The sequence below is a fragment of the Pseudophryne corroboree genome, chromosome 10, assembly GCF_028390025.1.
Source record: "Pseudophryne corroboree isolate aPseCor3 chromosome 10, aPseCor3.hap2, whole genome shotgun sequence".
NCBI classification, from domain to species: Eukaryota; Metazoa; Chordata; class Amphibia; order Anura; family Myobatrachidae; genus Pseudophryne; species Pseudophryne corroboree.
In genome coordinates, this window is record NC_086453.1 from 338,645,655 (window position 1) to 338,661,480 (window position 15,826).

A 15,826-nucleotide genomic window follows, 5' to 3' on the forward strand; every position below is an offset into this window, starting at 1 on the left:
CCCCAGCCTATACACATCATCATCAGTGTGGACAAACCCAGCCTATACACATCATCATTATCATCATCAGTGCGGACATACCCCAGCCTATACACATCATCATCATCATCGCGGACATACCCCAGCCTATACACATCATCATTATCATCATCATCAGTGCAGACATACCCCAGCCTATACACATCATCATCACCCATGCGGACATACCCCAGCCTATACACATCATCATCATCGCGGACATACCCCAGCCTATACACATCATCATTATCATCATCAGTGCGGACATACCCCAGCCTATACACATCATCATCATCATCATCGCGGACATACCCCAGCCTATACGCATCATCATCATCATTAGTGCGGACATACCCTAGCCTATACACATCATCATCATCATCATCGCGGACATACCCCAGCCTATACGCATCATCATCATCATTAGTGCGGACATACCCTAGCCTATACACATCATCATCATCATCGCGGACATACCCCAGCCTATACACATCATCATTATCATCATCATCAGTGCAGACATACCCCAGCCTATACACATCATCATCACCCATGCGGACATACCCCAGCCTATACACATCATCATCATCGCGGACATACCCCAGCCTATACACATCATCATTATCATCATCAGTGCGGACATACCCCAGCCTATACACATCATCATCATCATCGCGGACATACCCCAGCCTATACGCATCATCATCATCATTAGTGCGGACATACCCTAGCCTATACACATCATCATCATCATCATCATCGCGGACATACCCCAGCCTATACGCATCATCATCATCATTAGTGCGGACATACCCTAGCCTATACACATCATCATCATCATCGCGGACATACCCCAGCCTATACACATCATCATTATCATCATCATCAGTGCAGACATACCCCAGCCTATACACATCATCATCACCCATGCGGACATACCCCAGCCTATACACATCATCATCATCGCGGACATACCCCAGCCTATACACATCATCATTATCATCATCAGTGCGGACATACCCCAGCCTATACACATCATCATCATCATCGCGGACATACCCCAGCCTATACGCATCATCATCATCATTAGTGCGGACATACCCTAGCCTATACACATCATCATCATCATCATCATCGCGGACATACCCCAGCCTATACGCATCATCATCATCATTAGTGCGGACATACCCTAGCCTATACACATCATCATCATCATCAGTGTGGCCATACCCCAGCCTATACGCATCATCACCATCAGTGTGGTCATGCCCAGTCTATACACATCATCATCACCATCAGTGCGTATCTTCATCATACGTGCAAGCATACAGTATCCCAGCCTATACTCAGCAAACGATAATGCATCCATCCAGCTTGGCATAGTTCACATTTATGTCATTGTTATACCCTCACTGTGCACTGCCTATATGGCAACGCCCCGTTACAGCGCCATTACACCCTCACTGAGCACTGCCTATATGGCAACGCCCCGTTACAGCCCCATTACACCCTCACTAAGCACTGCCTATATGGCAACGCCCCGTTACAGCCCCATTACACCCTCACTAAACTGCAACACCCCCAGTTTCTACCCTTCAGTCAGAAGTAGAGATGCGACATACGATGCTGCGTCACCCACACTTGCAGACGTCTGGTTACAGAGCATGCAGAGTGCAGACACATGGCAAGATAGGCTCCGCAGAAAGGGGAAATTTATGTACATCTGTATGAATGCAGATATAATACAAAGCAGACTATGGTCCTAATTCAGACCTGATCGCAGCAGCAAAATTGTTCTCTAATGGGTAAAACCATGTGCACTGCAGGTGGAGCAGATATAACATGTGCAGAGAGAGTTACATTTGGGTGGGGTGTGTTTAAAATGGCCCTAACTGTGTGGAGTTTGTATATTCTCCCCGTACTTGCGTGGGTTTCCTCCCACAATCCAAAAATATACTGGTAGGTTAATTGGCTCCCAACAAAATGAACCCTAGTGTGAATGTGTGTGCGTATACATGTGGTAGGGAATATAGATTGTAAGCTCCAGTGGGGCAGGGACCGATGTGAATGGCCAAATATTTTCTGTACAGCGCTACAGAATATATGTGCGCTATATAAATAACTGGTAATAAATAAATCTAAATTGCAGTGTAAAAATAAAGCAGCCAGTATTTACCCTGCACAGAAACAATATAACCCACCCAAATCTAACTCTCTCTGCACATGTTACATCTGCCCCACCTGCAGTGCACATGGTTAAGCCATTAAAGAAGAATATTGCTGCTGCGATCAGGTCTGAATTAGGCCCTATAATATAAGGGGAAAAACAAGCCTGACCGCAGAAGACATAACATGTATATCATTAAGACAGAGGTATATTTACTTCTACCACCCAGCACGTTATACCACAGGCTGCGCAGCCTATTTACCAGAATCCTGTCCTAGAATGAGGCCAGTTTAGGGTACTAGCCACCTCAGAAGATGACAGTCTAACAGGGCAGGAAACTCGGAATTATATTTCATCATGACACAGATTCTTTCCATAATCATCCTTGTACGGTACAAAGAGCCACTGTGTGCAGATAACGCATTGTAAACACCCGGGCCCCCAGGAGCCACAGGAAGGGCACCAATAACCGCTCTGATGGTGTTACAGCTTTTTATTTGGGTGCGGTATGGCTGACCGATGGTCTCCTGATCCCAGCGGGAGGGGCGAGTGTAGCGGGCTTGGTGACAATATTCCCACTTTATGGGTGTGGTGGACACCCACGAGTGGAAATAGTCCCTGTTGGTCGGCATGCCGACCGTCGGGATAGTGAGGGGGCGGGATTTTAGGGGAGGTCATGTGACCGGCGGTACATGAATACCAACCTCTTATTTGTCTGATGGTACTTAATAACAAACGGAATTCAATGTTTCACCTGATAGTATGGTTTATATTCTCTGGGTACCACTCTTACTCACCCAACTCTACCAGTAAAACCGCCGGCAACCACCACCACAAAGTATCAATAAAACATGACAAGAAGCAGACAGCAGAGAAGATGGTGATGTAAAGAACACAGAATAAAGTAAAGAAGAAGAGGAGAAACAAGCATTCCATGCTAGGACGGTGCATAAAGGGCCATCAGCAGATGACAATGAGACACAGACCAGCCTAAACGTGGACCGGCGGGCGATAACGAGGACGGTAAATTAATACATAAGGACACAGGGTCTGTAATAGACACAGAAAAGTGCAGGAAATGTAATGGAAGAAGACAGATTCCAGCAGACACCGGATTGATTACGGAGCTTTAATGACATCACATAAATAGTCAACATAAAATACACACAGGTCAGTGCAAGCCCGAGAGCATTATGGGAAGGCAATAACAGGACCAGAAGATTAACAGGCAAACGGCTCATTGCGGGACAGACAAAACACAGGGGGATCACTGTACTGACCTTGCAGTAAGGGCGAGCTGGTGGACTGGTATATTTCTACAAAGTGGTAAGGAGATATGGGGTGGGGGGGGGGAGAATAAGAGGGTTGGCGTTTACACAACAGAATACAGAAATTAAATCAAACAAAAGTGATTTGGAAATAAGCTAAACAGTGGAATACAATGCCATTAGCTCGGAGGTGAGCGCTTCACAAACTCGCTGTGCAACAGTACAGGATATTGACTTTACATTACAGTTACAATCTCTAGACAAACGGCCTGAAATGTAAGTTTTTATTTATTTGTAAATCAATGGCAATGATGATGTAGAGACAGCTGGGGAAATCTCGCTGCCCTGTATGGATGATGGAGAGGTAATGGATGGCGTCCTGCTCTGCAGACGTACGGCAAAGACCTTGCAGAGACTAATGTGATGGCCTTCTGTCATCCGCTGTCTGCGCCTTACACAACCGCCAGGAAATAAGTCTGTGTTTCTGGCCTCCACCTCCTCCAGCTTCCGGGCAACACATCATAGTGACATAGGAGGCTGCAGGCGCTGCCGGGTGGCAGTGACGCTGGGATTTGGGGGTCTCCGCGTACAGACATTGACTTAATGGGACATACAGTAGTGTGCCGATGGCTTGAGAATCATCCTGGCTTTAAGAGCATCAGCGTCATGAAAAGGACATTGTAATTAGGGTGACCTTAGTGCATCTGATAGGCAGCTATCTATATTATGCTGTAACACGCAGCTACTCGGCTCCTGGTGTATTCAGTTCATACTCTGCATATTATTCCCACATTACCGCCATGAGGACAGAATCATTTCATCAGCTAAATGATGGATTTCGGATACTGATACTATGAGAAATAAGATTACTAACAAAGCACAGACCTTTCACACCTTATTAGGAGTGTGTGTGTGTGTGTGTGTGTGTGTGTGTGTGTGTGTGTGTGTGTGTGTGTGTATGTGTGTGTGTGTGTGTGTGTGTGTGTGTGTGTGTGTGTGTGTGTGTAAAATAAGAATTTACTTACCGATAATTCTATTACTCGGAGTCCGTAGTGGATGCTGGGAACTCCGTAAGGACCATGGAGGAATAGCGGCTCCGCAGGAGTCTGGGCACATCTAAAGAAAGCTTTAGGATCACCTGGTGTGCACTGGCTCCTCCCCCTATGACCCTCCTCCAAGCCTCAGTTAGGATACTGTGCCCGGACGAGCGTACACAATAAGGAAGGATTTTGAATCCCGGGTAAGACTCATACCAGCCACACCAATCACACTGTACAACTTGTGATCTGAACCCAGTTAACAGCATGATAATAGAGGAGCCTCTAGAAAAGATGGCTCACTACAGCAATAACCCGAATTTTTTTGGTAACAATAATTATGTACCAGTATTGCAGACAATCCGCACTTGGGATGGGCGCCCAGCATCCACTACGGACTCCGAGAAATAGAATTATCGGTAAGTAAATTCTTATTTTCTCTGACGTCCTAGTGGATGCTGGGAACTCCGTAAGGACCATGGGGATTATACCAAAGCTCCCAAACGGGCGGGAGAGTGCGGATGACTCTGCAGCACCCAATAAGAGAACTCCCGGTCCTCCTCAGCCAGGGTATCAAATTTGTAGAATTTTACAAACGTATTTGCTCCTGACCAAGTAATTGCTCGGCAAAGTTGTGAAGCCGAGACCCCTCGGGCAGCTGCCCAAGATGAGCCCACCTTCCTTGTGGAGTGGGCATTTACAGATTTTTGGCTGTGGCAGGCCTGCCACAGAATGTGCAAACTGAATTGTACTACAAATCCAACGAGCAATCGTCTGCTTAGAAGCAGGAGCACCCAGCTAGTTAGGTGCATACAGGATAAACAGCGAGTCAGATTTCCTGACTCCAGCCGTCCTGGAAACATATATTTTCCGGGTCCTGACAACGTCTAGCAACTTGGAGTCCTCCAAGTCCCTAGTAGCCGCAGGCACCACAATAGGTTTGGTTCAGGTGAACGCTGAAACCACCTTAGGGAGAAACTGAGGACGAGTCCTCAATTCCGCCCTGTCCGAATGGAAAATCAGATAAGGGCTTTTACAGGATAAAGCCACCAATTCTGACACGCGCCTGGCCCAGGCCAGAGCCAACAGCATGACCACTTTTTCTGTGAGATATTTTAACTCCACAGATTTAAGTGGGTCAAACCAATGTGACTTTTGGAACCCAAAAACCACCTGGAGATCCCAAAGTGCCACTGAAGGCACAAAAAGAGGCTGTATATGCAGTACCCCTTTAACAAATGTCTGAACTTCAGGGACTGAAGCTAGTTCTTTTTTGGAAGAAAATTGACAGAGCCGAAATTTGAACCTTAATGGACCCCAATTTCAGGCCCATAGATACTCCTGTTTGCAGGAAATGTAGGAATCGACCCAGTTGAATTTCCTCCGTCGAGCCTTACTGGCCTCGCACCACGCAACATATTTTCGCCAAATGCGGTGATAATGTTTTGCGGTTACATCCTTCCTGGCTTTTATCAGGATAGGGATGACTTCATCCGGAATGCCTTTTTCCTTCAGGATCCGGCGTTCAACCGCCATGCCGTCAACGCAGCCGCGGTAAGTCTTGGAACAGACAAGGTCCTTGCTGGAGCAGGTCCCTTCTTAGAGGTAGAGGCCACGGATCCTCCGTGAGCATCTCTTGAAGTTCCGGTAACCAAGTCCTTCTTGGCCAATCCGGAGCCACTAATATAGTGCTTACTCCTCTCCATCTTATGAATCTCAGTACCTTGGGTATGAGAGGCAGAGGAGGGAACCCATACACTGATTGGTACACCCACGGTGTTACCAGAGCATCTACAGCTATTGCCTGAGGGTCCCTTGACCTGGCGCAATACCTGTCGAGTTTTTCCCAACGGTTTATAATCATGTGGAAGACTTCTGGGTGAAGTCCCTACTCTCCCGGGTGGAGGTCGTGCTGAGGAAATCTGCTTCCCAGTTGTCCACTCCCGGAATGAAAACTGCTGACAGTGCTATCACATGGTTTTTCGCCCAGCGAAGAATCCTTGCAGCTTCTGCCATTGCCCTCCTGCTTCTTGTGGCACCCTGTCTGTTTACGTGGGTGACTGCCGTAACGTTGTCCGACTGGATCAACACCGGCTGACCTTGAAGCAGAGGTCTTGCTAAGCTTAGAGCATTGTAAATGGCCCTTAGCTTCAGGATATTTATGTGAAGTGATGTCTCCAGGCTTGACCATAAGCCCTGGATATTCCTTCCCTGTGTGACTGCTCCCCAGCCTCGCAGGCTGGCATCCGTGGTCACCAGGACCCAGTCCCGAATGCCGAATCTGCGGCCCTCTAGAAGATGAGCACTCTGCAACCACCACAGGAGGGATACCCTTGTCCCTGGTGACAGGGTTATCCGCTGATGCATCTGAAGATGCGACCCGGACCATTTGTCCAGTAGGTTCCACTGGAAAGTCTTGCGTGGAATCTGCCGAATGGGATTGCTTCGTAGGAAGCCACCATTTTTACCCAGAACCCTTGTGTATTGATGCACTGAGACTTGGTTCGGTTTTAGGAGGTTCCTGACTAGCTCGGATAACTCCCTGGCTTTCTCCTCCGGGAGAAACACCTTCTTTCTGGACTGTGTCCAGGATCATCCCTAGGAACAGAAGACAAGTCGTCGGAACCAGCTGCGATTTTGGAATATTGAGAATCCAATCGTGCTGCCGCAACACTACCTGAGATAGTGCTACACCGATCTCCAACTGTTCCCTGGATCTTACCCTTATCAGGGAATCGTCCAAGTAAAGGATAACTAAAATTCCCTTCCTTCGAAGGAATATCATCATTTCGGTCATTACCTCAGTAAAGACCCAGGGTGCCGTGGACCATCCCTACGGCAGCGTCTGAACTGATAGTGACAGTTCTGTACCATAACCTGAGATACCCTTGGTGAGAAGGGTAAATTTTGACATGAAGGTAAGCATCCTTGATGTCCCGAGACATCATGTAGTCCCCTTCTTCCAGGTTTGCAATCACTGCTCTGAGTGACTCAATTTTGAATTTGAACCTCTGTATGTAAGTGTTCAAAGATTTTAGATTTTAAAATCGGTCTCACGAGCCGTCTGGCTTCGGTACCACAATAGTGTGGAATAATACCCCGTTCCCTGTTGCAGGAGGGGTACCTTAATTATCACCTGCTGGGAATACAGCTTGTGAATGGCTTCCAAAACTGCCTCCCTGTCAGCGGGAGACGTCGGTAAAACAGACTTTTGGAAACGGCGAGGGGAATACGTCTCGAATTCCAATTTGTACCCCTGAAATATTACCTGAAGGATCCAGGGGTCTACTTGCGAGTGAGCCCACTGCGCACTGAAATTCATTGAGAACGGGCCCCCACCGTGCCTGAACTTGTAAAGCCCTAGCGTCATACTGAGGGCTTGGCAGAGGCGGAAAAGGGTTTCTGTTCCTGGGAACTGGCTGATCTCTGCAGCCATTTTCCTCTCCCTCTGTCACGAGCAGAAAAGAGGAACCCTTTTGTCCGCTTGCCAACCAGGACTGCGCCTGATAATACGGCGTCTTATTTTGAGAGGCGACCTAGGGTACATCCCCTTTTTTAAGGCAATACTTCCAAATGCCGTTTGGAATCCCTGACCACTTTACTGGTAGAATACAACGCACTTATACTTGATGCCAGTCGGCAAATATTCCGCTGTGCATCATGCATATATAGAAATGCATCTTTTAATTGCTCTATAGGCAATAATATACTGTCCTTATCTAGGATATCAATATTTCCAGTCAGGGAATCCGACCACGCCAACCCAGCACTGCACATCCAGGCTGAGGCGATTGCTGGTCGCAGTATAACACCAGTATGTGTGTAAATACATTTTAGGATACCCTCCTGCTTTTTATTAGCAGGATCCTTAAGGGCGGCCATCTCAAGAGAGGGTAGAGCCCTTGTTCTTACAAGCGTGTGAGCGCCTTATCCCCCGTAGGGGGTGTTTCCCAACGCACCCTAACCTCTGGCGGGAAAAGGTATACTGCCAATAACTTTTTAGAAATTATCAATTGTTATCGGGGGGAAACCCACGCATCATCACACACCTCATTTTATTTTTCAGATTCAGGAAAACTACAGGAAGTTTTTCCTCACCAAACATAATACCCCTTTTTTGGTGGTATTCATATTATCAGAAAAGTGTAAACATTTTCCATTGCCTCAATCATGCAATGTGTGGCCCTATTGGAAATCACGGTTGTCTCTTCACCGTCGACACAGGAGTCAGTATCCGTGTCGGCGTCTGTATCTGAGGTAACGGGCGCTTTAGAGCCCCTGTATGAGACGTCTGGACATGCACAAGCTGGGTAGCCGGCTGTCTCATGTCAACCACTGTCTTTTATACAAAGCTGACACTGTCACGCAATTTCAACAGTACATCCACTCAGGTGTCGACCCCCTAGGGGGTGACAACACTATTACAGACACTCTACTCGGTCTCCACATCATTTTTCTCCTCATACATGTCGACACAAACGTACCGACACACAGCACACACACAGGGAATGCTCTGATAGAGGACAGGACCCACTAGCCCTTTGGGGAGACAGAGGGAGAGTTTGCCAGCACACACCAGAGCGCTATATATATACAGGGATAACCTTATATAATTGTTTTTCCCTTTATAGCTGCTGTATTGTTTATACTGCGCCTAATTTGTGCCCCCCTCTCTTTTTTAACCCCTTTCTGTAGTGTAGTGACTGCAGGGGAGAGCCAGGGAGCTTCCCTCCAACTGAGCTGTGAGGGAAAATGGCGCCAGTGTGCTGAGGAGATAGGCTCCGCCCCTTTCTCGGCGTCCTTATCATCCGTTTTTCTGTATGTTTTGGCAGGGGTTAAATGCATCCATATAGCCCAGGAGTTATATGTGATGCATTTATTTTAGCCATATAAGGTTTTTATCGATTTATTGCGTCTCAGGGCGCTGCCCCCCCAGCGCCCTGCACCCTCAGTGACCGGAGTGTGAAGTGTGCTGAGAGCAATGGCGCACAGCTGCGGTGCTGTGCGCTACCTTATCTGAAGACAGGATCGTCTTCTGCCGCCGATTTTCCGGACCTCTTCGCTCTTCTGGCTCTGTAAGGGGGCCACGATGCAGTGAGCCTGTTGCCAGCAGGTCTCACTGAAAATAATAAACCTAAACTAAAACTTTCACAAAGAGCTCAGGAGAGCCCCTAGTGTGCACCCTTCTCGTCGGGCACAGAAATCTAACTGAGGCTTGGAGGAGGGTCATAGGGGGAGGAGCCAGTGCACACCAGGTGATCCTAAAGCTTTCTTTAGATGTGCCCAGACTCCTGCGGAGCCGCTATTCCTCCATGGTCCTTACTGAGTTCCCAGCATCCACTAGGACGTCAGAGAAATATATGTAACATTTTGGGCAACATAGTCAGTTAGTCAGTGGCAAGAAGGTGCAAAATCAGCCTCGCCAGTGGACAACTGCCTACAAAAGAACCTCGCTCCCGGACAAATGCCTACAAAAGAGCCCTGCCTGCTGGATGACTGCCTGCAAAAGAGCCCCACCGCTGGACGACTGCCTGCAAAAGAGCCCCACCGCTGGACGACTGCCTGCAAAAGAGCCCCACCACTGGACAACTGCCTACAAAAGAGCCCCACCACTGGATGACTGCCTACAAACAGAGCCCCACTGCTTGGTGACTGCCTTCAAAAGAGCCCTGCCGCTGGATGACTGCCTTCAAAAGAATCCCACCGCTGGATGACTGCCTGCAAAAGAACCCCACTGCTAGATGACTGCCTTCAAAAGAACCCTACCGATGGATGACTGCCTAAAAAAAGAGCCCCACCGCTGGACGACTGCCTGCCAAAGAGCCCCACTGCTTGGTGACTGCCTTCAAAAGAGCCCTGCCGCTGGATGACTGCTTACAAAAGAACCCCACCACTGGATGACTGCCTACAAAAGAATCCCACCGCTGGATGACTGCCTACAAAAGAATCCCACCGCTGGATGACTGCCATCAAAAGAACACCACTGCTGGACGACTGTCTTCAAAATAACCCTACCACTGGATGACTGCCTACAAAAGAACCCCACCGCTGGATGACTGCCTTCAAAAGAATCCCACCGCCGGATGACTGCCTGCAAAAGAACCCCAGCGCTGGATGACTGCCTTCAAAAGAATCCCACCGCTGGGTGACTTCCTGCAAAAGAGCCCCACTGCTGGGTGACTGCCTTCAAAAGAACCCTACCGCTGGATGACTGCCTACAAAAGAACCCCACTGCTGGATGACTGCCTACAAAAGAGCCCCACCGCTGGATGACTGCCTACAAAAGAACCCCATTGCTGGATGACTACCTACAAAAGAACCCTATCGCTGGATGACTGCCTACAAAAGAACCCCACCGCTGGACAACTGCCTATAAAAAAGCCCCATGGCCCCATGTCTGACTTACTGACTGAATGACTGTAAAAGAACCACACGCCTGGATGACTGTCTCCTAAGAGCTCCGCCCCTATTAAGACCCGGATTACACAGGAGTGTCATTATTCACGAAAAAATAAGTAGTTTTTCACACCTGCCAATCACAATCAGTGTAGGAAACACTTGTGACTGGCTATTGACCCTCCTGTGTAAACAAGGCCATAGCTATTAAGCCCCAGGACTCCAGACTTTTCTTATGGGTTTGTGCTTATTTCCACTTGTGAAGGAAAAAGAATGTGACTTCAGATCATGATGGAAAGAAAGACGAGAGATGTGACATGTTACAGAGATGAACGTAAGCACTCAGTAAGTACTTTACTACACATAAACTTTATAAAAAAAAAGTTTCTGTGTTTTGTGAGGTTTTATTTTCTGGTTTGTGTCACTGGGACCTTGTCGTACTACAGCTACTGTGGAACCGCTTGCCTCAGCATGCACTGGCAGCCACAAACTGGAAAAGACATACCGGTACTAGCAGTTTCAAAAGGCACCAGCATGCCCTTCCAATCAACTGCTGCCAGCGCATGCTGGGACATGTAGTTCCAAAATAGCTGGGGGAACATGGCTGAGGAAATTAGCTGGGGAAATAAAACTGCGCATTGTAATTTTGTGCCTGACATTTCTGCCTGCCGAGCTAGCCAATTAGCGCTTAAGGTCTGGCTTCTATAGAATCAGGCTACACTTTGGGTGCAATAAGTGCAATTGCAGAAATTAAAAGGTGCACGACTTTCATGTCCACAAATAAATCAGCTTATCACTCCTAACTGAGTAGTATCAACACAGACTGGCACCAGCCGTATCCCTGGTGCTAGAGATCCATTGGAAGTCGGGTAGCTTTGAATTAGATCCATTATCTAGATTTCTGGGGTTTTCTAGAGAAGCAAATCCCCTTCATTTCTAAGAATAACGGACACAAATGCATGAAGATGTCTGGATGTAAAGACAAACAAGAGACACGGAACAGAAGAAAACAGTCTTATGTGTATACGACACGTGTGTGCTTTGCATGTACAAGTTTAACAATGTCGTGGTAAATCATTCAACACATACCATGTTAACACTTTCACTGTTACTGCCTTTATAATGGGCAAATAAGACGGGCCAACCAAATATGCCCTATTCCCCAAATCCCAGGCTGCATTTCAGCTCACATATGAACCTGTAATACTTCCCAAGCTGTATTTTATCTAGAATGTAATTGAGGTATGTATTGTGTTTCAGCTATGCGGCCAACCTGGAATAGACACTGTGGGATTCATTTTCTACCAATCAGACCGTATCATGGTCTAAGCAACACTTTATTTCTGCTCATCAGAAGCAGTTTTATACCCCAGACACACAGACCCACAACACAGGAAGAGGAAGATGGAGGAATCAGGCACTGTGTGAATACAATATAGAAACCCTTCTCTTATCAGCCCCCGTGGTCGGCACTGAAAATTACCAGGGTAAACAACAAACAAAAGGTTATATATAAATTTTCTTTTTTTTTTCCATTTGGTGGGAAAAACGAGCAGGAATCAAGAATTTCCAATCTGAGATAAGGTTTGTGCTTCTGAACCACAGCACGCAGGAATAAATGATTCTTTTATACACCATTCCGGCTGAAAAACCTCTTTCATCCATTCAGTTTTTTTTCCCAAATTGCTACTCAGTGAACCCTGTCCAGACTGATATAATGGGGCACGGCCCTCACTGATCCTGCTCGGGGCGGCGGATGGGAAGAAATGATACAAGATGGCTCCTGCCTCCAGTAATGGACGTCCTACAGCTGTAAATGTCCCTCAGAGGGCAGGACAGGGTTACAGGATAACATCTTCTCAATGCCAGCTTAATAGGAAGGAGATAAAAACGTCTACTAAAGGGCGCTGCTGAGGTAGATAAGCTTTTGTTTTATAAGGTTCCAGACTGAAAGAACCCTCAGATATCATTACAGAAACTCTATCCCAAATCAGTCCCCGACTTACCGAAGAGGATGACGCTGGCGTTGCTGTGTCCTAGGCGGTTCATTGCCACACACGTGTAGTTACCGTAATCCTGCTCAGAGACGTTGAAGAAGGTTACACGAGAATACGTCTCTCTGTTCTCCACCTTCACTCCTTTCCGGGAGTCGGTCAGCCTGACAATACAGAACATTTGTGTAAATGGATATTCAGTATATGTATCTTTCATGTGCCTCAATTCCTGTGCCTCTCTCGCCTGGCCTCATACTCCTGTGCAACTCACCCTTTCCCCCCTACTCCTGTGCAACTCCCACCTACAAGCCCTACTCTGTGCAACTCCCCCCCCCCCCCTGTTCCCCTTCTCCTGTGCAACTCCCCCCTGCCCTTCTACTCCTGTGCAACTCCCCCCTTCCCCTCTATTCTTGTGCAACTCCCCCCTTCCCCTCTATTCCTGTGCAACTCCCCCCTGCCCTCCTACTCCTGTGCAAGTCCCCCCTTCCCCTCTATTCCTGTGCAACTCCCCCCTGCCCTCCCACTCCTGTGTAACCCCCATTTATACCCTAATCCTGTGCAACTCCCCCCTGCCCTCCTACTCCTGTGTAACCCCCATTTATACCCTAATCCTGTGTAACTCCCCCCTGCCCTCCTACTCCTGTGTAACCCCCCTTTACACCCTAATCCTGTGTAACTCCCCCCTGCCCTCCTACTCCTGTGTAACCCCCCTTTATACCCTAATCCTGTGTAACTCCCCCCTGCCCTTCCTGCTCCTGTGTAACCCCCCTTTATACCCTAATCCTGTGTAACTCCCCCCTGCCCTTCCTGCTCCTGTGTAACCCCCCTTTATACCCTAATCCTGTGTAACTCCCCCCTGCCCTTCCTGCTCCTGTGTAACCCCCCTTTATACCCTAATCCTGTGTAACTCCCCCCTGCCCTTCCTGCTCCTGTGTAACCCCCCCTTTATACCCTAATCCTGTGTAACTCCCCCCTGCCCTTCCTACTCCTGTGTAACTCCCCCCTGTCCTCCTACTTTGGTGTAACTCACCCCTTCCCCGCTATTCCTGTGCAACTCCCCCATGCCCTTCTACTCCTGTGCTACTGCCCCCTTCCCTTCTAATCCTGTGCAACAACGCCCCTTCCCCTCTATTCCTGTGTAACTCCGCCCTGTCCCCGCCCTACTCCTGTGTAACTCCCCCCTGTCCCCTTACTCTGGTGCAACTCCCCCTACTACTATCTGTCTCTTACTCCTCTATTCCCATGTGTCTCTACCCTTACCCCCTGAGTCTTTCTCCTGTATCCCCCTACTCCGGTGTTTCTCCTCCCTGTCCCTCTACTCCTGTGGGACTCTTCTCTGTCCTCCTACTCCTGTAAGACTCTTCCCTATTCGCCTACTCCTATGTGACTCCTCCCAGTATCTCCTACTCCTGGGTGACTCATCCCTGTCCTCCTTAATCCTGTCTGTCTCTCACTTGTCTCTCTACTCCTGTGTGTTTCCACCCCTACAGTTGAGTCTGTATCCTCTTCTGTAAACTGTGGTAAAGCATGGGAAATACCATCGGACCATTGACAAGAGGGGGAGGAGCAAGGTTTAGAACATGGGACCCAAAGTGTACCCTCGTACCTAGGTTACTAAAGGGAATAGATGTGACACGGATAGTGAAACTGCTAGTGACCTTGCTCTTCCTCCTGTCGTCGCTGGTCAGATTGTATTTCCCGTGGTTACTGAAGAGGATGTTGCCGCTACCCCAACCCTACCCCTGTGTCTTTTTCCCTAACTCCCTACTCCTGTGTGACTGCTTCCTGTCCTCCTACTACTGTGTGTCTCCTCCCTGTCCTTTTACTGTGTCTCTCCTGCCTGTGCTTTTACTGATGTGTGTCTCCTCTCTGTCCTACTACTTCTGTGACTCACCCGTCATTTTACTCCCATGTGTCTCCTTCCTATCGATCTACTCCTGTTTGACTCCTTCCTGTCCTCCTACTACTGTGCGTCTCCTTCCTGTTTTTTTTACTCATGTGTGTCTCCTTGCTGTCCTTTTATTTTTGTGTGACTCCTTCCTGTCCCTCTACACCTGTGTGTCACCCCCTGTCCCTCTACTCCTGTGTGACTCCCCACCATCCTTCTACTCCCTTGTGTCACTTCCCTGTCCTCCTACTCCTGTGTAAATCATCACTGTTTCTGTACTACTGTGTGTCACGTCCCTGTCCTACTACTCCTGTGTGACTCCTCACCATCCTTCTACTCCTGTGTGACTCCTCATCATCCTTCTACTCCCGTGTGACTCCTCACCATCCTTCTACTCCTGTGTGACTCCTCACCATCCTTCTACTCCTATGTGACTCCTCACCATCCTTCTACTCCTGTGTGACTCCTCACCATCCTTGTACTCCTGTGTGACGTCTCCCTGTCCTCCTACTCCTGTGTGACTTCTCTCTGTCCTCCTACTCCTGTGTGACTTCTCCCTGTCCACCTGCTCCTGTGTGTCTCCTCCCTGTCCTCCTACTCCTGTGTGTCACCTCCCTGTCCTCCTACTCCTGTGTGACTTCTCTCTGTCCTCCTACTCCTGTGTGACTGCTCCCTGTCCTCCTACTCCTGTGTGACTTCTCTCTGTCCTCCTACTCCTGTGTGACTTCTCCCTGTCCTCCTACTCCTGTGTGACTTCTCCCTGTCCTCCTGCTCCTGTGTGTCTCCTCCCTGTCCTCCTACTCCTGTGTGACTTATCTCTGTCCTCCTACTCCTGTGTGACTTCTCTCTGTCCTCCTACTCCTGTGTGACTTCTCCCTGTCCTCCTACTCCTGTGTGACTTCTCCCTGTCCTCCTGCTCCTGTGTGTCTCCTCCCTGTCCTCCTACTCCTGTGTGACTGCTCCCTGTCCTCCTACTCGTGTGTGACTTCTCTCTGTCCTCCTACTCCTGTGTGACTTCTCTCTGTCCTCCTGCTCCTGTGTGTCTCCTCCCTGTCCTC

General features: G+C 48.5%; 1 protein-coding gene across 7 annotated transcripts in view; it reads right to left on the minus strand.

The window, feature by feature from the left end:
- Window positions 1-15,826, minus strand: part of NTM (neurotrimin) — a 1,318,058-nt gene that overhangs the window by 148,967 nt on the left and 1,153,265 nt on the right. For 3 of the 7 annotated variants that reach the window (XM_063943614.1, XM_063943615.1, XM_063943619.1), the window contains exons 7-8: window positions 12,893-13,044; window positions 3,466-3,501 (exon numbers count right to left, since the gene is read on the minus strand). In XM_063943614.1, coding sequence (XP_063799684.1) covers window positions 3,466-3,501; window positions 12,893-13,044 — 188 coding nt within the window. Of the gene's footprint in view, window positions 1-3,465; window positions 3,502-12,264; window positions 12,756-12,892; window positions 13,045-15,826 lie in introns of those variants that run through there. The other 4 variants (XR_010188690.1, XM_063943616.1, XM_063943617.1 and 1 more) reach the window with 2 other exon arrangements.